This window comes from Cervus canadensis, chromosome 3 (assembly GCF_019320065.1).
Source record: "Cervus canadensis isolate Bull #8, Minnesota chromosome 3, ASM1932006v1, whole genome shotgun sequence".
Lineage (NCBI taxonomy): Eukaryota > Metazoa > Chordata > Mammalia > Artiodactyla > Cervidae > Cervus > Cervus canadensis.
This window is the reverse complement of record NC_057388.1, coordinates 9,665,751-9,686,992: the sequence shown is the minus strand read 5'-3', so window position 1 is coordinate 9,686,992 and position 21,242 is coordinate 9,665,751. Positions and strand designations below refer to the sequence as shown.

Below are 21,242 nucleotides of genomic sequence, written 5' to 3'. Positions count from 1 at the left end.
CTTTCCCTGAATCACCTAAGCCAGGTTTTGCTGTTCTAAGACAAAAGTTAAATTCAAAAAGAACAAAGCTTACAGGAAAAAAAAAAAATTTTCATTATTTAAAAAGAAAAAAAGGGAGTGAGGGAAGAAGGAAGTCCCACAATCACCATTCTGCTTGCCACTCAGGTGCTGAAGAGGTTTACCCAATGAAATTACTTCTCACACTGATTTCAGGAAACAAGACCATTAAAATTAGAACATGGTTTAAAAAAAAAAAAGGAATTCCATTATACTTTCATGCAATCTGTCTGCTGTGAAAAAATACCAAAACGCAGTCTCATTTGATCATGTTAGAGTGTAGTATTTATTAAATTTCATCATTTATGATCACTGTGTCATTAACTCTAACAGAAATATTGACATTTAAAAACACAGAGAGCATACTGATTTTTCAACTATTTAGCTTACATGTACTTTTCAACTGTCATGCAGTGTTCATAATTAAGAGACATTACACATTAACCCTCTCGTATTACACTTATTAAGAAGTAAATTTGAGGGTAGAAAAATGCCAACATAAATTCATTCTCCGAAACCGCCCGTGAGTGTACGGTCACTGTTCCTTCTGATCATATACTTAGAGTACATTCTTCAGTAAAATGGGTAACTGTAGTCATGTAACAATAGTTACGATGAGGCAATATCATTTCAAGAAAGGAATACAACAAATGAGACCAAAAATTGAAGAGCTGAGATCACGGCATATAAAAATCATTTGCAAAGACCACATAAACTTCAGTGTTTTCCACTTTCAGCTGCAAAGAGCATGCACAGTTTTCTTAGGACGGCTGTCGGCAGCGCGTGAAAAACTGGCTTTCATGTCACGCGTGCTGAGAGACCATCAGTGCCACCGAGGAAAAAGAACTGCATTCATTATCTTTTGGGTCTGTCTATATCATCTATAGCTGAGAGAAGTTTTTGTCTTGCTTTCTTATTGATGTGGGATCCCAGGCAAACATTTACCAGGTTGGTCAGCTGCTTTGTTGAATACTCCTGCTCAAAAAAAGAAGATTCGAATTTAGTACACTGATACACATGTGTGTGATCAATGCAGAAAAAGAACAGGCAGATAGATAATCAGGACTCAGTGGGTAATTACTGAGCACTACAAATAGTGGAAAGCAGTGGAAATTATAACTGAGACATGGAAAACAAACTGGTTACAGAGTTGTAATAAGGGAATAAGAGCATCTACAGCATGAATTTGAAACAGGAACCACCAGAATCTTTTTAATATGGCACGTGCATGTAGTCATGCTCAGTCACTAGTTGTTTCTGACTCTGCGACTCCACGGACTGTATAGCCCACCAGGCTCCTCTGTCCATGGAATTCTCCAGGCAAGAATACCGGAGTGGGTTGCCATTTCCTTCTCCAGGGGATCTTCCCAAACCACGGAATGAACCTGCATCTCCTGCACTGTCAGGCCCCGCTGAGCCAGGGAAGCCCTTCACGTGGCACATAAGACGCCAATGTTTATTATTTTTAAGATCACACACTGTGCCTCTTTCTGTGACGGTCTTTGTCATCAAGTTATCAAAATACACCGACATTTCAAGAACTTATATACATATAATAAAATGCTACTAAGTAAGTAGCTTCTAGCACTGCACATTTTGCACATTTTAGATAAAAGAAAAAAAAGTCTCCAAACACAGAACAACTCTTCTGAGACATAACAAATGAATAAGGTAATAACAAAGATGAGAAAATTATTGGTTCTTAAACCCTTGTATCTTAACAGTAGCTAGAAAGTAAAATTGAAGTCACAGCTAACCCATGAACAACTCAGGGATTAGGGGCGCTTTCCACACAGTGGAAAACTTGCACACAATTTATAGCTGGCCCCCCTCATCCGATGTCCCTCCATATTAAAGAATTTAACCAACTGAGGATAATGTAGATATTCACTGTTGAAGAAAACTGTATATAAGTGGACCTGTACAGTTCAAATCCATGTTTTCTGACGGTCAACTGTCTAAGTATTTTTTTTGCTGTACAAATTGATTTAGTTCCTTGATTTCAGATAAGTTGTCAGGATGAGCATGATGAACAGGACTCATCAGAAAGTTCTACATCTTGATTTGGTTCTGGAGAATTAAGACCAAGAGTTCAGCAAGGGAAAGAGCTGTGTTCTATCATCTAATGAGAAAAGAACATGTCTTCACTGGAGACAACATTAAAGATAGTACATCTTCAAAATACAGGAAAGAGTTCTTTTTAATAATTCAGCAAACTGCTCAGTTTGTGTGTCTGATCTCTGAGAGCACCTGTCAACACCTGGTGAATTCTCTCAAGTGATGACTCAACATTTAGGAAGTGCCACCTAGGCACCACACCAGGCACTGTGGAAAGAGCTCTAGAAAACAGGGCCATCTTGCTGAAAGGAAAATTTCACTGTATTACAATTATCAGTGAGTAAAGCTCTTCTGAAACACTAAGCTATGAAAAACTTAGACAGCATATTAAGAAGCAAAGACATCACTTTGCTGACAAAAGTCCGTATGATCAAAGCTATGGTTTTGCCAGTAGTCATGTACAGATATGAGAGTTGGACCATAATGAACGCTGAGTGCTAAAAAATTGATGCTTTCGAATTGTGGTGCTAGAGAGGGCTCTTGAGAGTCCCTAGGACTGCAAGGAGATCAAAGCAGTCCATCCTAAAGGAAATCAGTCCTGAATACCCATTGGAAGGACTGATGCTGAAGTTGAAGCTCCAATACTTTGGCCACCTGATGTGAAGAACTGATTCACTGGAAAAGACTCTGATGCTGGGAAAGATTTAAGGTAGGAGGAGAAGAGGATGACAGAGGATGAGATGGTTGGAAGGCATTACTGACTCAATGGACATGACTTTGAGCAAACTCTGGGAAATAGTGAAGGACGGGGAAACCTAGCGTGCTGCAGTTCATGGGGTCACAAAGAGTTGAACACGACTCAGAGATTGAACAACAACAATAAAAAAACGTTAGCCCGCTGTATCAAAAGAAGAAACCTTAAAATGGGCATCTTTCTTACATCAAATAAATCCCTTCCTCAATACCAACTCCAAAGTGTTAACAGCTTAAGTTATGAAATGGATTCTAGCCACATTCAGCAGTTTATCTGCATGTGATCTAGCATCTTGTTCCTCAAATGACAGAGGTCAATGAGACAAAAAGTGCTGACATCTCTCAGTTCTGGTGTACTGATCAAAATCACTGGAAAGATGTACGTTTCTATTTTGCTGTCAAAGATCTGAAACTGCCCTATGGTGGGCACATCAACACAAAATTCAGGTTAATGGTGCAGACTAAACCTCACTTCCTTTTTCTAAAGTGCTGAAACTAGAAAGGATGTGCCTGATAAATATAAATAATTCCTTACTTCCTTATCCAGTCAGATGAAATAAAAACTTACATAACTTTCACCTATGATGTTTATAGCATGTGAATGCTAGAGTTATTGATGGAATAAGATTCAGTGAAGATTTCAACACTTTCCATATTTTCATTAAACCCATCTTCATATACTGCCTAACTAGACAAATGATATAACAATCATATCAAAAAGCTCCTCGTATTGAGTATTCTCTGGTGATACATGTTGACTTGAACTGTGTCAAAAATTCAGAATCTTAAATAACACTTAGTACATGTAGTATTTTTCTCTACATATCTATATACTCACACAAAAGAAAAACAATTTTATCTATACTTCAGGTAAAATCTAATGTAGGATGAAGTTAAATTGAGCTATTTAAATAATAAATATTAGTATATTCAATCATTAGGCTTCACTGGTGGCTCAATGGTAAAGAATCTGCTTGTCAATGCAAGAGACGTGGGTTCGATCCCTGCATTGGGAAGATCCCCTGGAGAAGGAAATGGCAACCCACTCCAGTATTCTTGCCTGGGAAATCCCACAGATGGAGGCACCTGGTGGGCTATAGTCCATGGGGTCACAGAGTTGGACATGACTTAGCAACTAAACAACAAATCCAATCAACATTACTACAGGTCAGTGTGTTCAGAACATCATTGTTGATGGCTAGAAGGTTTAAGTTATACATCAATTCAGTTCAGTTCAGCTGCTCAGTCATGCCTGACTCTTTGAGAGCCCATGGGCTGCAGCACGCCAGGCTTCCCTGTCCATCACCAACTCCTGGAGCTTGCTCAAATTCATGTCCATCGAGTTGGTGATGCCATCCCGGGTGGTGGTAGCAGTAAAGAACCTGCCTGCCAACACAGGAGATGCAGAAGACATGGTTCAATCCCTCGGTCAGAAGATCCTCTGGAGAAGGAAATGGCAATCCACTCCAGCTTTCTAAAAATTATATACAGACTTGAGCTTGAGAATCATTTCAATGTTCCTGTATTTGTCCTGAAGTTTACCAGCTTCAGATCTTTTCCTACAACACAGTTGCAGGACAAACACAGCTAAAGTTCAGACTCTGTTTTTCCAGATAATTACTGTTACAGTTCACAAAGTCTCGAAAGGATCTGATGAGGCAAAGGGTGTTGCACAGACACAATGTGAATATGGTAAAGAACTGGCCTAAGTAGTCCATGCTACCAAAAAAAGAAAGTTTCTGTTTCATCCATATGATTTTGAATTATCTAACATACCACACAAGAACAACACAAAAGACAAAGAATAAAAATTTAATTAACTGCTTCTCAGCTCTCACCCTGTGCTCTTTGATCCAGCGTTCCATGTCATTCTCAGTTAGGTAGTACGCTTTAATATAGGTTTCCACAAATTCTTTATCCGGAATGGGTCTAATATCAGTTAGCTTTTCAAGTTTCATTAAAAACTGTTGAAAATCCAATTGCATCAAGGCACGACCCTCATTACTACACTTCTTGACGTTGGCGTATCTAAGATACACGATAATAAAAAAACACAAGTGATGGGATGGTTAGGAAAAGAAACCTTTAGGCACTTATTAAACTTTTCTCTAACCCACATTTGCTGAGATGCCATAAGAAAAAGAGGACCCAAGTGCTGAGTCAGAAGGACTGTGTTGTATTTGGGCCCTGTCACTCAGCAATCATTTTACTTATCTGGGCCTCAGTTTTCTCATTTGCAAAGCAAAGAGATCAAGCAACTTCTAAGGTTCTTTGCTGTTCTACAGGCCAGAGTTCTATAAAATCAATTAACATACTCATCTATAAGAAAGTTAAACTGACATTTAAGTTAATCTGGCTGCCAAGAATTATTTATAAAATTAAGCTATGAATATTCTCAAGTTAGCTTCATAGAACTGTTCAATATAACTACTCAATGCAAAGAAAACAAATGAAATAACTCTTCCATAAACACTCAGCAAACCTAAGAAACAGAAGCATAGAAAGTATATACATATTTCTCATAATAAAACACCTTTATAGACTTATTTCTGAGACCCCACACTACTAAAAAATTGCATGTTCTAAGGTGGACTAGTAATAAGAATACATTTGTTAACCCTAACAGTACAATTTTATTATTCATTAAGTCAGTGTCTCATTCCTTCCATCACATAAAATGTGGAGAATTCAATCTGAGGAGATGAGGTACTTTCCCTAAGAAAATCTGCAAGAAGACTAGCTTATATTATTTAAAGTGATAAAGCTTTTTTATTTTTTAATAAAGTGTTTATATTGAAATATACAATATTTGTTTGTCACTATTCTTACTATTAAACAAATTTATTAACAGTGAAATCCAGCCATCACTGCTGATACAGAAACATCTTGGGATTTACAGCATTGCTGACTTCAATACAGAATGCCACGGCTGTTGTCAGCTTGTCACCATCACCTTCCACTTTCTGACACACTCTTTTCTGTAACAAATAAGAACTGAGGGAAATCAGATGAACGACAGTGTGAAAATTCAACTGATGTGCCATTCTAGATCACTGTGAGTGGTCTTTGAAATAGAAGCTTGCTTTCCAGGTATATTTTAAATGTATTACTAATTCTTATTTGTGTTCCCGATGTTATGGACAGAGTAAGCATGACCTCTGAGTAAGTGGGAAAATTACTTTTGATCTGTAAACTCAACATATGAAAGATTTATATGGTTTACAAGGATATAATAATGATACTCTGAGCAGTGATATAGTGGTTTTGAGGACTGATTTTGCCATGAGAAAATTAGGAGATATTAAGCCTTCTCTGCATTTCAAAGACTGGGTGAACTTGGACAAGTTACTTAACCTCTGTAGCCTTGATTTTCTTGGGCAAGGCTATCTTTCTGTTGACAAAACAGAGAACAGTACTACCAAAAAGAGTTTATGTTAGGATTTGGTGATAGAATCCTGTGAAGGGCTTGAAGGGCTTGGTCCAATAAATGACAAACAGTAATCAATGAACAGGATGTATAATAATCATCAGCATAATTATATTTGGTAATAATAGTTTAACTTTCAGATAACCATTAGCTGGTACATTCCTCACTCCTCAACTAGTTGATTCTAAGTCATCAGAAAGAAAAAAAGGGACACAGTGGGATTTACGGTCTCTGAATTATTATAATGAGACTGTCTGACATTTATCACTATCTCTTATCTATTCTCTGCATCTGTTGTGATAACACATAATGTTATTCATATATTATGACTGAAGAATCAGATATGCTTTCATGGAAAACTTACCCTTCCACAATAGTTCTATTAGCCAGGCGTATACAATGTTCCCAAAGTATATTAGACACAGGCAAGGGTATCCGAACTCTCTTAGAAACTTCATTTAACCGCATGTTAAACTGCTCAAATTCCTAAGAAAAATCATAGCCATATGTGAATACAATCATAATGCTTTCCCATCTTAGAGGCAAAAAAAACCTAAAAGACTCAGAATGAAATCAAGTAAAACAAAAAGAGATAAAGACCAAGCTAATTTGGACTTACTGTGAAGTATATGAAATTGACTAATCATGTTGTAATATAGAGCACACTACATTTCCTCTCAAAAGAAGTAAGTGCCATTAACTGATTAAACAATATTCAAATGTTTCTACATCTCAAATTTTCTATGACTGTCAGTATGAATTAAAAGGCTTAATAACTAGTATGTCTTTAAAAATATCTTCAAGAGACCCAGATTTTAAAAAAAAATGTTTTAATGAGCTTTCAACTCAGAGTAAACTATTTGTAATTTGTAGCTATACTTGTTAGAGAGCAGTCTGATAAATTATTCTCTTTCCTAAACATTCTTTTAAAGTAAGTGTCAATAAATGATTACATACTGAAAGAGTCAAGTCATATAATAGCTGTAAATTTTCAGCACCAAAAAAGCTCCATATTATCTCATTACCTATAGAAAAACTGAACATTTTTATTACTCATCAGTACCTTTTATAATACTACTCTCCTAAAAATAAAAACATATATAATTTAGACAATACTAACAACATGAAAACAGCAGATGGCTCACCCTTCAATAAATTTATATTTCTGATTTCTTTGGACTATTATCATCTAAATATGTTCATTAACAAAAGTAAATGCTGTTGATTCTTTCTTGACAATACAGTTCAAATAAATTTAACAGCCCTTAAAACAGTATTTTTTTCCTTAGTTTCCTCAATAAAGAAGCTATGCAATATGGAACAAGTCAAGACTGACAATGTGTTCAAATAACACACAGGTTAGAAAAAAAATCTAATCTGATCATCACCAGTGAAGCTACTATTACATGATGGTTGTGTTATCCTTAGCTACTTCCTAGATCACAATTTTTTTGATGATTAATTCTTTGACAAGTTTTAATTATTTATGAGAAAGAAGTGGGTCTTCAATCCATTAAGCTTAGTTTTGAAAATCAAAGTAAATAAGTAATTGCTCTTCCCCTTTTTTCATTTCATGAATCTAGCAGAACCAATAGTATTTGCTACCAGATTTATGCTTCACTACAGTGAAAGCTGCTTTAGATTTTAAAAGTCACAATACTTTTTATTAATATTTTAAAGATAAATTTATATGCTTATTATATAAAATGCCATTCTACTCATTGCTAAATCCAATCTTCAAGAATGCTTATTGTTACATGAATAATAAAATTATTTCATTTTACTTATGATCCATTTGGGGCAACAAATGCAGACTGCTTTTACCTAAAGGTTTGGACTTGGGAAAGTAACAAAAAAAACAAAATTCATCATAAAAGTTCCCTTATGAGAGAAAGTCGTAAACTGCTGAAACTTGAGTTCAGGTTAATAATCTCAGTAACACTGGCTCTTTCTTATAATATTTCTTGAAATTAAGACTAATTGAAGCAAATAGTCTCTTTCTAATATATATATATATATATATATATATATATATATATATATATTTGCTGAGGGCAGAAGTCTCTTTTTTCTTGCATCTCCATAAGTAATGTAATTGTTGTTGTTTAGTGCTAAGTTGTGTCCAACTCTTTGCAACCCAATGGACTATAGCCCACCAGGCTCCTCCGTCTATAGAATTCTCCAGGTAAGAATACTGGAGTGGGTTGCCATTTTCATCCTCCGGGGGACCTTCCCGACTCAGGGAACCCAAGTCTCCTGCATTGACAGGTGGATTCTTTACCGCTGAGCCACCTTAAGGAAGCCCAAGTACTATAATTAGCAGGTTTTAAAAAACAGAATCAACTTTTCAAAAATAGAACCGTTCAAAAAAGTGTGATTATAAATTACATGTATCTTTTATATTCCAAATTAAAATTCCCAGCTGAAGTCTCCTGGGTGCTCGAGAAATCAAAGTCCCTCCAGGGCTGCAATTATCGAGCGCGTGCAGATCTTCTGCTAACACCTGGACACTTGTAACTGATCTCGGCACCCCTCGTTCCCTGACTCTGAGGACAGTCTTCAAGTCCTCAACCCAGCCCTCCAGAACAATCCTACACACGCTGGGAGTTGGCACCCCAGATGAATTCGGCTGCTATCTCTGCTTTGATCTCTGGGTTTGTTGACTGGTTCTCAAGTATTCCAGGCTATTATTTACTGCCTTGGATGAAGTAGGTAAGAATGTTTGAGTAAATGAGATAAATAGGGAGCCAGGAAGGGCCAACTTTCTTTTCGCTGACAAATACGAAGAGTAACACTTTTCTGAAAGCTGTTTTCCTTTTCTCAGTTGCGCTTTCCTCACCTCAGACATGCTCATGGTTCATTGCCTCCCTTCCTTCAGGCCTCTCATTATCACTTTTGAGTCCTTCTTTGACCACAAGGAAATATATGGTATTCCTCCCCCACAACACTCTGCCACTCTCTATCCCTCTTCTGCTGGAGATTTTTTCACAAGACTATTCACCACCTGATAATTATATATTACGTATCTCTTTACTGTTGTCCCTGCTCTAGCATATAAATACCCTGGTGGCACATTAAGCTTCTTAATTCACAACTAACTATATTGCTAGCAGCTAGATCAGTTTTCGACACATGTCAGATGATTTATAAATATCTTTTGATACATAAATGAAAAAAAACAACAACTATACTTCTTTTCAGAAAACTTATAAATGTAAGTCATTAAACACAATGATGTTTGCATAACACATAGCAAAAGTTAACGTGATTTCTGGGAAAAACCAACTAGAATAGCCAGGAGTATGATCTCTTGCCAATGAATATAAATACACCTATAGAAATGTCTTCTTGTCTCTACAGCCATGGCTATCGAGATTATGTAATATGAAAGGCAGCCAAGACACATTAAACAAACTCTAACTCAAAATGGGAAACTTGTGATCAAAGACAAAATCTGCAAAGTATTCTTGGGTCTAAAAGAACACAGAATTTGGAAGGAAATCCAAACCCAACTCAGGAGCTTTAATATCACAAGAATGCTCAAATATGGTAAAAACCATAATCTCACGACTTTAGAGTGACTGCAATTACAGGAATAGTTCCATACTATAAACATCTTTAACAAAGGTGTTTCCCAGAATACTTGCCTTTAGCAGTGTATCTACATATATGTTGTGCTGTGACATAATTTCTTTTACATCCCATTTCACATTAGCCATTAGGAGCAGCATCTGTTCATAATCAATGGCTTTACCAGCTACAATCCAGTAAATTGGTTTGCGTAGTTCACTGGCCGTTGAGACTGTCTGAAATAAATTTCACAGAAAAACAATATTTTTCTAAAAGTATCAAATTTATAAAAACTATTTTGCCCCCATTTCTAGTATACATCGTATCTGAAAATAAAACACTATACATTTGGAGATAAAAATTATGAAAATACTTTAACTTGTGGGCAAAGATCTTACTCAAAACATAATTTTGAGACATTCAATATGCTTTAGTCCACTGACAATCCAACAGTAAAACTACAGATTTTCATGGAGATGAGCAAACATTTCTTAAATTCTTTTGCTTTTCTCCATTTCCATTCCCATTCCCACACTGCAACTCAAGATCCGACCATCTCTTACCTGAAGTAGTCCAAAAGTCTTCAAGCTGGTCTCCTGTCTTTAGGTTTGCCATCTAAAGTCCGTTCTCCACACCACCCCCGAAGCTCTCTTTCCAAAACACACACCTCACTGTGCTATTCATCACCTCTCTGAAATCCTCCAACAGCTTCTCAGCACCCTTGGAGCAATGTCCAGCTCCCAGCTGGGAGCGCTGGATGTCACGAAACTTCAGCTTACTCACTCCAGCCATCTTTCTCATCACCGCCCCTTTTCCCTCATCTAAGAATCTGGATCTTCCTCAGCTCCACCATGCCTCTCTCCCACCTGTGGGTCTTCATATAGGCCACTGCCTCAGTCGAAATATACCCCTTAAGGGCAATTTGTGTTGTTGTATGGCAGAAACCAATGCAACATTATAAAGCAATTATCCTCCAATAGAAAACAAATTGTAGAACTTTTAAAAATAAAAATTATATAAACCTACAATGAAAGTATATCAAAAGCACAGATTAAAAAAAATATATATACTCCTGACTCAATCTCTTTCTGTTTGGTCCAGTTAAAACATCACTTCCTCAAGACAGCATTTCTCTGCCAATTATACCCGCCCCATCTCTAGTCAAGGTTAAATACCCTGCCCTGTTTCTTTCCCAGAACTATAGTTTACCGTAATAGGGTTTTTTTCTTTATTTTTAATTGAAGGATAATTACAATATTGTGTTCGTTTCTGCCATACATCTGCAAATATCAGCCACAGCTATAAATATGCCCCCTCCCTACTGAGCCTCCCTCCCACCTCCCACCCCACCCATCCAGGGGGTCACAGAGCCCTGGTCTAAGTTCCCTGAGTGGTACAGCAAATTCCCACTGGCTGTCTATTTTCCATATGTACTAACACACTAGTGTAATACAGTTTTAACTGGCTCTCACGAGACTAAACATTATATGAGGAGTTCAATAAGTATCTAGTTAATACAGGAATTCATGAATAAATAAACACTCTAATCCAGCTCTCCTGAAGTTGAGACACTGATCATTAGCAAAAAATAAAAAAATAAACAACATGTGACAGTCTTATCTTGCTCACAGTCGAAAGGATACACCAGACACGTCTGACCTGAGAATAAAACTGCTGAAGAAAGGGCTTTTTGACTGCAGGCATCACAGCATCCAGATGAGGCTGAAGGAACTCAAACTGTTCAGCCAAGAATACCCTAAAGGGAGTGAAGAACCCACATGTAAATGAAACACAGGATTTAGAGCCTGTCAATACTTTTGTGTAACTAATCTTTAAGATCTCTGACCAAAAGTTTAACAAAGTTATTTTCCATTTTAAAGAATGACCGTGCATGGCCACTTGACACACTCATTTACAATTCACACAAGAATTAATGCTGAGTTACCACTGAACGTGAGTTGATGTGAAAGAAGCGTGACTTCAAGGGAGCTAAGCTGGTTACTACAAGGTATACAGTTACGCTGCTTTGCATGTAAGATATGAGCAGTGACAACGCAAAAGATAGAAAAAAGAATACAATAGTATTTTTTGAAAAGATTTCTTTCAAAGATCCCATGTAAATTATACACAGCAGACCCATGAATTCACAGATTTGATGCCTGGTGCTTTTCAAAAATAACCCAAACATTCATAACATGAAATAAACTAGAACTTGGCTGAGGCATACACATGAACTTCAGGGCAGGAGGCTGGTGTGCATGAATGGGAGTCACTCAGCTGGAAGACTGCTGGCAGTCATTCTATCTTTCCCTACCTTTTGTTATATACACAAAAACTCAGAGTATTCTGTCTGACTGTATGCTCAGTTGCTCAGTCATGCCCACATGTTATGGAAGAAGTTATACGGTTTAATTTTATTAAAGAACTTGGTGATTTACAAAGGTCAAGGATCAACTACATTTAATACTAAATTGACAGTGTAACTACAGTTTCTCTAGAATCATAATTCAATGGGAAAATATAAAGAACTATACTATAACATGGGCTTCCCTGGGGGCTCAGAGTAAAGAATCCGCCTGCCAAAGCATGAGACACAGGTTCGACTGCTGGGTCAGGAAGATCCCCTGGAGAAGGAAATGGCAATCCACTCCAGTATTCTTGCCTGGAGAATTCCCTGGATAGAGGAGCCTGGTGGGCTACAGTCCATGTGGTCACAAAGAATCCGGACACAACTGAGTGACTAAACAGTACCAGCATGCTGTAACATGTTTTTCTGAAGTCTCACTTAAAGCAAGGATGATGCTGCCAAAGAACAAACCTTAAAAGATTTCCCTTCTTCCATTTATACACCTAAAACTCAACCATGCAATTTTAAAAATCGACTGGGACTCTATCTTAGGACATATTTCTCAGAACTACTGAGTAATTTAAGTAATACAGACTACACTGCTTACTTTTATCATCTTTCTTAAATATTTAATGACAAAGCAACTGATTTTTAATAACTTACAAGGATTCTGTGGCGACCACTCTTTCTGCCAACCCATACAACGTGTCCCCAGATGTCAGAACCACTAGGTGACTGAGGTGAGGACTTGGTACCTTCTCCTTTCTCTCTTCTGCTGCTGTGAGCGTGGCAGTGGGGTCAGCTGAAACGTCCTGAAAACACAACACACATACACACACACAGCCTGAAATAGCAAATCTCAGAGCAATAAACCACACAGTGTTACAAAACTGGGACCATAATTAAAATGCTCTCAGGCATATGTTAATTACACTTAACTTCAGTTCTTTTTCCCTCCTTTTATAGTTCGTAATTACTAGAACTTTCCTTGTTATACTAAAGGAAAGTGACCCAACTCCATATAATATTTTTCTAAACGTGGTCAAACAAGAAATCCTTACGAAGTGACAAATATTTCATAGAGACAACAGTGAGAAGTCTTTCAAGAACTTGTAAATGTTGAAAAAGAGACTGCCCCACCAGGATTAAGCTGTTAAAATCCAAAAAACTGTGGTGTGATCAACCCTTTCACATTGAAGTTTTAACCAAGGTAACCTTGGTATACTCCCAAGAAGGTAGGACTAAAATGTAGTTCTAAACTGAAATAGAATCAACTCTATTGTATATGTCTATGGATAGATTGGGATTTCCCTGGTGACTCAGATGGTAAAGCATCTGCCTACAATGCGGGAGACCCGGGTTCAGTCCCTGGGTTGGGAAGATCTCCTGGAGAAGGAAATGGCAACCCACTCCAGTACTCTTGCCCGGAAAATTCCATAGACAGAGGAGCCTGGTAGGCTATATGCTATGGGGTCGCAAAGAGTCGGACATGACTGAGTGACTTCACTTTCACGGATAGATTACTGATCTGCAGAAAGATGGCAGATGGAAATAAAAGAAAGGGATGTCCAAAGAGACGAGTGGGCTGAGCCTTAAAAGATCCCTGAAGAAAATTATAGCACAAAAATTGAATATAAACAAAGCTAGAAGTGTACAAAATGTAAATCTAGATTAATTTTTAAATCAATTTTATAATCACAAATCTCTTAACATTTGCCTTATAGAAAAAAAGAGACATCAAATGCATAGAACTCTGGGAGCATAATAGGTTTATAAATTTAGGAAAATGGAGATAATACATTATAAAACCTTTCAAGTTAGAAAATGGTTTTATTCTTTAGTTTTTTTTAATAGCCTGTCTTCTACTAAAGGTACTGTCTCTCTTCAATCTCTAATTACTCAATTAGCATTTAAAAGCCATCATTTTGTGAACAACTGTGTTTTCTCTCAGGACGATCAAGATAAGGAAACTATGCAAGTTAATCACTGTCATGGCTCCATTATTTATTTCTTTCTACTAAAAAGTAAAAAAAATTACCCCACTATTGTCAAACAAACAAACAGTCATAAAATTTCATACTGTTTTGTACCAATTGGTTGCCTGGGCTATTATATTTAATAATTTAATTCCGGTGGCTATTTAATCACCACCTACTGGACTGTCCAAGTAAAAAACCTTAGAATCACTCTTGAACCCCCTTTCTTCTCACCTCCATCATGCCTTAACAGACAACTCTCTTGTCTGTTTCTGCCTCATGTCATTACTTCATCAGGACCAAGGCCCCACAACATTCCTGACCGGACCCATTCTAAAAGTCCCCTAATAGTCCCTTTAGCTTCTCCTGTGTCTACCCCACTTTCCACACTGGTTTATTTTTCAATAATACCTAGGTGATTTTTCTAAAATGGACATGTGATCACACCAGTCCATCATTTAAAAATCGCAACTGACCATCCCTTCCTTGTGGAGAAAAAGCCTAAACTTGCTGCCACGACATCACTCCTTTACCACCTTGCCAGTCTTGTTTCCAGATGATCTCTGCACCCTGAGATCTGGTCACACCGGACTGCTTGTTACACCGGTCGCACTGACGCTCCAGAGCTCTTTTCTCCTTGTCTTCCTACTCTTACTTCACTTTTTAAGTGTGAGCTCATATTCACCTCTTTCCTATAAATTTCTCACTCTCCCAAGAAATTTGCGTGTGTTACCATTATCTATCTGTGTACCTGTATGCGGCATACAGCACAGTCTATCAGTGGTTGCTCCTCCTTACAGTGTTGTGAGTTCCCGAGGGAGGGACCAATTTCACCCTCTTTGTACCTTAAGTTCCTGGCATGCCTCTTGGCATGAGCAGACCCTCCTCAGTTTCACTGATGGAGAGGATAGTAAGAATCTTCTCTTACTCTATTATTCTCTTTCAAGCCCATTCATTCCCATCAGGTGTTTGTCTGCTTCACTCCAAAGAAAAGAGTTAGCCAAGTATCCACTGGCCTCCTTAGGGCCAAGTCCAACAGTCAACTCTGAATATCCATCTCTGAATATTCCTCCCGACCTCTGAACCCAGCAGTGCTCCTGCCTTAATTCCTGACACTTCTCTTACTGATATTCTACTCCCTACACAATTTCATCCAGTCTAACAGAGTTAAATGCCATCCACATGCCAGCAGCTCAAAATTTAAGCCCTGACCAGTCTCTCATCTTCAGCTGATTTAACATATCTGAAACTGAACCCCTGATGTCCTCCTAAAACATGTGGCTCCTTTAGCCTTATCCACCCCACTGATGGCACAGGCTCCAGAAGTCGGCTGCCATCCTTGACGCTTCTCAGTGTCAAGTCCTCTTGTAACCCATCAACAAGTCTTGATGGGTCTACCTTCAAAACAGACCCATTTGGGGAAACATGCTCAAGAAGAGCAAGAAAGTCACCAAGATGTCAACATGACATAAGCAAATGGTATGTGCTTACTGCACCCTTAAATGGAAAAGCTTCTAAAGAGGACCCATGTTTCAGCTCACACCAGGAGAGTAAGGAAAGGATATACAGCCCTCTGAAGACTTTAAGAAACGAAACTGTCATCTTTATTCTCACAGTGCAAGTTACATTTATAGCTTTTTCTGCCACTAATGTACTAACACAAAGAAAGTTCATATTTATGGACTTCTCTGGATCAATTTAGAATACAATTTTTCTTATCAAAGATTCAAAGTTGGCCAAAGGTCTTAAAGCAAACAATTTATAGCATCACCAGGTAGATAACTAAAAATTCACATTTCTGGTACCACCACCACCTATGCCAGCCCTCTTTCCTACTTGTTCACTATTAGACCATTTTTTTTAGACTTTTATTTCATGTGTCAAACAAATTTTCTTAGTTTACAGTGAATTTACGTGATAAACAGTTTCAGGTGGCGTTTTAAAGAACACGATGATTTGATTCTGCCTTTTACAGCTTAAAGACAAGCAAAACTTAAAAAATATATATGGAGAAAATTACCCCAAAAGTGCTTATTAAAGTTTTAAGGAACACACAGCAGAAATATGAAGAAAAAATACTACTTCCATCCAGTGGTTTCAGATTGATTAGGCTATAATTTGTTTTGACAGACAAGAAATATATTGAATAGCAAGAAACCAATTAATGTTCTCTGCCAGTGTAGATGCAAATTAATGAAGATGATTTATATACCAGCTTATGGAAACCTGAGATCAAGGTCGAGTAAACAACAAATATATTTTTTAAAATAATAAAGCAATGCTTATCAGTATGAGTGACAATTTAACATGCAAACCACTGGAAACTAATGGGAATTCTCAGAAAAACTTCCGGTGTGCTGCTGTAGAGCCCTATCCATCAGAGGAGTCAGGACTCCGGAGAGGCTCTGTCCAAGGTCGGTGCTCCTTACAGACTGAGGGGCTTACAGCCTGCACAGGCTTCTGGTCCAAGGTGCGGAAGAATAAGGTCTTAAAAAAAGATATCTTTAGGAACTCTCCCAGTGGTTGAGAGTCCAACTGCCAATGCAGGGGGACACGGGTTTGACCCCTGGTCTGGGAAGATTCCACATTCCACAAGTACTGAGCCCACGTGCCCCAACTACGGAAGCCCGTGAGCCTAGAGCCTATGCCCTGCGACAAGAGAAGGCATCGCAGCGAGAAGCCCGCACACCACAGCGAAGGGCAGCCCCGCTGGGCCGCAACTAGAGAAGCCCGTGCACAGCAATAAAGACCCAGAGTGCAGCCAAAAATAAACAAATAAATATCTTTAAAAGACAAGGTACCAAAGGAAAAATCTATTTATTAGGGAGGGGTTTGTCTCCAGTTTAAAAAAAAAATGCATTTATAAAATTGACAATTATACCAATTTAGGGGCTTCCCTCATCACTCGATTGGTAAATCATCTGCCTGCAATGCAGGAGACCCGGGTTCGATTCCTGGGTCAGGAAGATCCCCTGGAGTAGGAAATGGCAACCCACTCCAGTATTCTTGCCTGGAGAATCCCATGGACAGAGGAGCCTGACAGGCTACACTCCATGGGATCGTAAGAGTTGGACATGACTTAGCGACTAAACCACAAACCACCAGGACAAAAGGTCTCCAATGCATCAAGAGCTGGTCTGACAGATGCTACAGACGCATTGTTAATAGTAGATGGGTGACAGCTTGTCTTAAGGAACAGCTAGTTTGGTCACTATTTACCGGATCATGCTCTTTCATTACACACTATATTAAATCCACACCTCAAGGGTCAGATCTGGAACTGTGGCTTGACAATCATAAGCTAGTAGCTAGCACAGCTACCAGAGAAACACCAGCGTGAATGACTCTAGTGGTATATTTTGGCCCATCTATCATCAGGCATTCAGCCAGAGACAAGAAAAAATTCAGCTGTGGGCTAAGATCTGGAAAACAAGATCTTCAGGTCAAGGTCATACTCAGTGTCAAACAAGGAGAAGCAAAATCGAAACAGATAAATGCCAATAGGGCTGAAAGTCAATGATGGATTTTACACAAAACCAAAAAAAAAGATACAGAAAAAAAAATTGATGACTGTGTCAAACAAGCTTTGACTCTGCAAATGAAGATCAGGATTAAGTGGGCAACAAGACCAAGAAAACCAAAAACAAGACCAAGAAAAGTCAGGTTAATCCAGGTGACACCAAACTCAAGGATTCAAGTTTATTCATTTACTTTATATACATATATTGAAGAGATGCTGTGTACTAAAGTAAGTGCTATGAATATGAATGTATATTTTAAAAATAAGTGCTGGGCAAAAAGATCTCCAAATTTAAAGGGGACTAGCTGAGACAGATACAGGTTATTTCCTCTGCATAAACAGTGCTCACACGAAATATCTACACAGGGCTCTCTCACTTTATTCATATCTGTCTGAAGAGCACTGTCCCATCACCCTGCTTCATTTTCTACTTGGCACTTACCAGGACCCGCCACTCTTACATATTTATCTGTCTCGCTGCCCCAATAAAATGCAAGTTTCAAGAAGATAAGAATTACCTCTGTGTACTGATGACTTTTCCACTATTACAGTAATGCATGACATATAATAATTATTCCAAATAAGTACTGTTTAAAAGAATGAATGATTACAAAAACTTCAATAAGAAGTATGCTCATAATATAGAGCTTATGCAAAAGTGATCGCTTATTTGGGTAAGTGAAGGAATAAAGAAAAATTCATGGATGCAGAGAAAAGCACTGAAGAACACATGTCTCTGGCTACAGTGACCAAGCATAAGAAAAAATTTTTTCCTTATATTAAATGCTTATGTTGGCTTAAATACTATAGTGGATCAGTCCCAGCTTTGCTAACACAGCATTTTAAAACATGCATTTCATCACATGACAGTTAAGAATCAAGACTCCTTACTATACAGCCAATTAAACTCAAACATCTCAAATGTTAAAGACATTTACAAAGTGGTCCTTAAACAATCTGTGCAGCACAACTCTCTGGCATAAACAGATGCCCCATCACAAAAACCTGTCAGTTTGGGCTGGGCTTGCTCCCACCTCCAAGCCCTTGCTCAGCCTCAGAACCTTAATTTGAATACCACTCTTTCTCCTTTTCCTCACTAATCCCATGCCTGCTCTTCAAAGTCTAGCATCCTCCTCTAGTCATTCTCAGACATTAATTGTGAAGATAAACCTTTCTTCTCTTTGAACTTGCACTGCATGCAGAACCAGTATCATATTCTTTTGGGTATACTAGCTGTCTCTCTCCATCTGGCTATAAGAAACCTCCATCTCACTTCCTACAGGCAATTAGTGGACTAGGAACACAGGAGATTAATGTATGTACAGAAATACATTTACATGTAGTTGATTAGATGGCCAATTTCTATTTTAAATAACCCCAAAGAATGGATTCCAACTGATTACTTACCAGATCAATGAGGCTTTCTTGTATCCTGTTTAGAGTTGTTCTTAGTCTACTACTGCTAAGACCTAGTCCTGTTGATTCCAACTGAAAAAGACAACGGCAAGCATGTTAAATCACTTTGGAGAGAACCCTGCAAATGTTTTAACTTCAAAGTGGTGAAAAGCTATCTGATGAGTTTTTACTCAAATTCTTAGCATTCAGAGGGTTTCCAAACACCAAATTACCAAAATATCAAGGAAAGAAGTCAAATCTTCACCCTCAAGGGAACAAGAGAGCTACTGACACATGTCACACTAACATCAATCAATCTAATGAATCTTTCGGAAGAGAATTCACCAGAATTTCCTTCCCACAGATTACTACTTTCAACTGTAAAGCCTAAAGATTTTCATATACTTAAAGAACCCAAGGATGGGAAAGGCCACACTGACACAGAAAAACAAAACAGAGATGATACATACTTTCAGTATCAAGAATGAGAGTATGGTAACACTACAGATTCTTCAACATTAAAAGGATAATAAGAGAATTTTATGAATAATTTTATGCCAATAAATTTACCAAACCAGATAAGATGGACAAATTCCTTGACAAACTCATAAAAATTGACCTTAGAAGAAATAGAATATTTAGCAGTTATTGTTAAATTTAATAAAAACTTTCAAAAAGTACTAACCCTACATAGACTCTCAGAAAATATAAAAAAGAATGTTTCCCAATTGTTTTATGAGACTAATATTACACTGATTTCTAAGCCAAAGATATCACAGAAAACCTAACTACAGACTCATAAACTTTATGGACACAATTTTTTTTTTTAATTCTTAAGAAAATATTGAGGAAAGAGCATGGGACGACAGAGGATGAGATGGATGGATGGCATCAGCAACTCAATGGACATGAGTGTGAGCAAATTCCAGAAGACAGTAAAGGACAGGGAAGCCTGGCATGCTACCGTCCATGAAGTTGCAAAGAGCTAGACATGACTTAGTGACAAACAAGAAGATATTACCAAATTCCTTCATGACCAAGTGGTGTTTGTCTTGGGAATACAAGATTGGTTTAATAGCCCAAAATACTACTTTGAAATTAACCAACACAATTCATCATATTAATATATTTCTTTAGGAAAGAAAGTTATGATTGCTTAAATAGATTCAGAAACTTTATCCTTTCATGATAACATGAATTTATTCTTTCATGACTGAATTCATCTTTTCATAATAACAATTCAGAAAACCAGTAACAGAAGAGAATTTTGTCAACATGATCATAGGACTCTATAAAATAGCTAGCATCATACTCAATGGTATAAGGCTCAACACTTTCCATCCTGGAGAGATGGAGGAGGGGGGAACAGGACAAGGATGTCAACTCTCACCACTTTCATTTTACGTTGTGCTGGAGGTCAAGTTTTTGTAATTTTTCTCCAGCATACAGATATATATGCTACATGAGGCCTACAGACTAAAACATACAAGGCAAACAGACTGGAAAAGAAGAGGTAAAGCTGAATACCAGATGCTTCTCTTTAAGTGCTGATTTAACTCCACTCCACAAATTTTGGTACGCTGTGTTTTCATTATCATTCACTTTGAAATATTTTCTGATTTCTCTAGTGGTTTCTTATTTAACCCAATCTTTATTTAGATGTGTGTTAATTTTGAAATAGTTCAGTTTTCCCATTTTATTGTTATTTCTTTCTAATTTAATTATGTTGACATCAGAAAATATATCCTATATGATTTCTATGGTTTTTAAACTCATTGGAACATGTTTCATGGCCCAGAAGTATGGTCTATCCTGACAAATGTTCAAGCCCGAACAGAACTGTTTTAACCAATATGATAGTCGCAAGTCACGTGTGGCTAATTTAAATATAAACCAGCTAAAATCAAGTACAATGAAAAATCCAGTCCCCAATCACACCAGTCACGTTTAAGTGCTCAAGAGACACTGTGGCTTGTGGTTACCATATTGGGCAGTACAAATATAGAACATTTCCATTATTGCAAAACTTCTCTTGGACAGCACTGCTCTAGAGGCACAGTCTAAAAAAAGATAGAGTCAGGCTCATTTAAAAGGCTAAAAGATGCTAACAATTAGCTAAAACTCCAGAATGGCTTTCTT

General features: G+C 37.6%; 1 protein-coding gene across 1 annotated transcript in view; it reads right to left on the bottom strand.

Annotated features, from left to right (window-relative positions):
* Positions 1-319: 319 nt before the first annotated feature.
* Positions 320-21,242, bottom strand: part of VPS50 (VPS50 subunit of EARP/GARPII complex) — a 120,604-nt gene continuing 99,681 nt past the window's right edge. The window contains exons 22-28 of the mRNA XM_043462594.1: positions 19,116-19,196; positions 12,876-13,024; positions 11,525-11,621; positions 9,943-10,101; positions 6,660-6,781; positions 4,707-4,896; positions 320-1,032 (exon numbers count right to left, since the gene is read on the bottom strand). Of these exons, the coding sequence (XP_043318529.1) occupies positions 913-1,032; positions 4,707-4,896; positions 6,660-6,781; positions 9,943-10,101; positions 11,525-11,621; positions 12,876-13,024; positions 19,116-19,196 (918 nt within the window). The 3' untranslated portion in view covers positions 320-912. The remainder of the gene's footprint in view (positions 1,033-4,706; positions 4,897-6,659; positions 6,782-9,942; positions 10,102-11,524; positions 11,622-12,875; positions 13,025-19,115; positions 19,197-21,242) is intronic.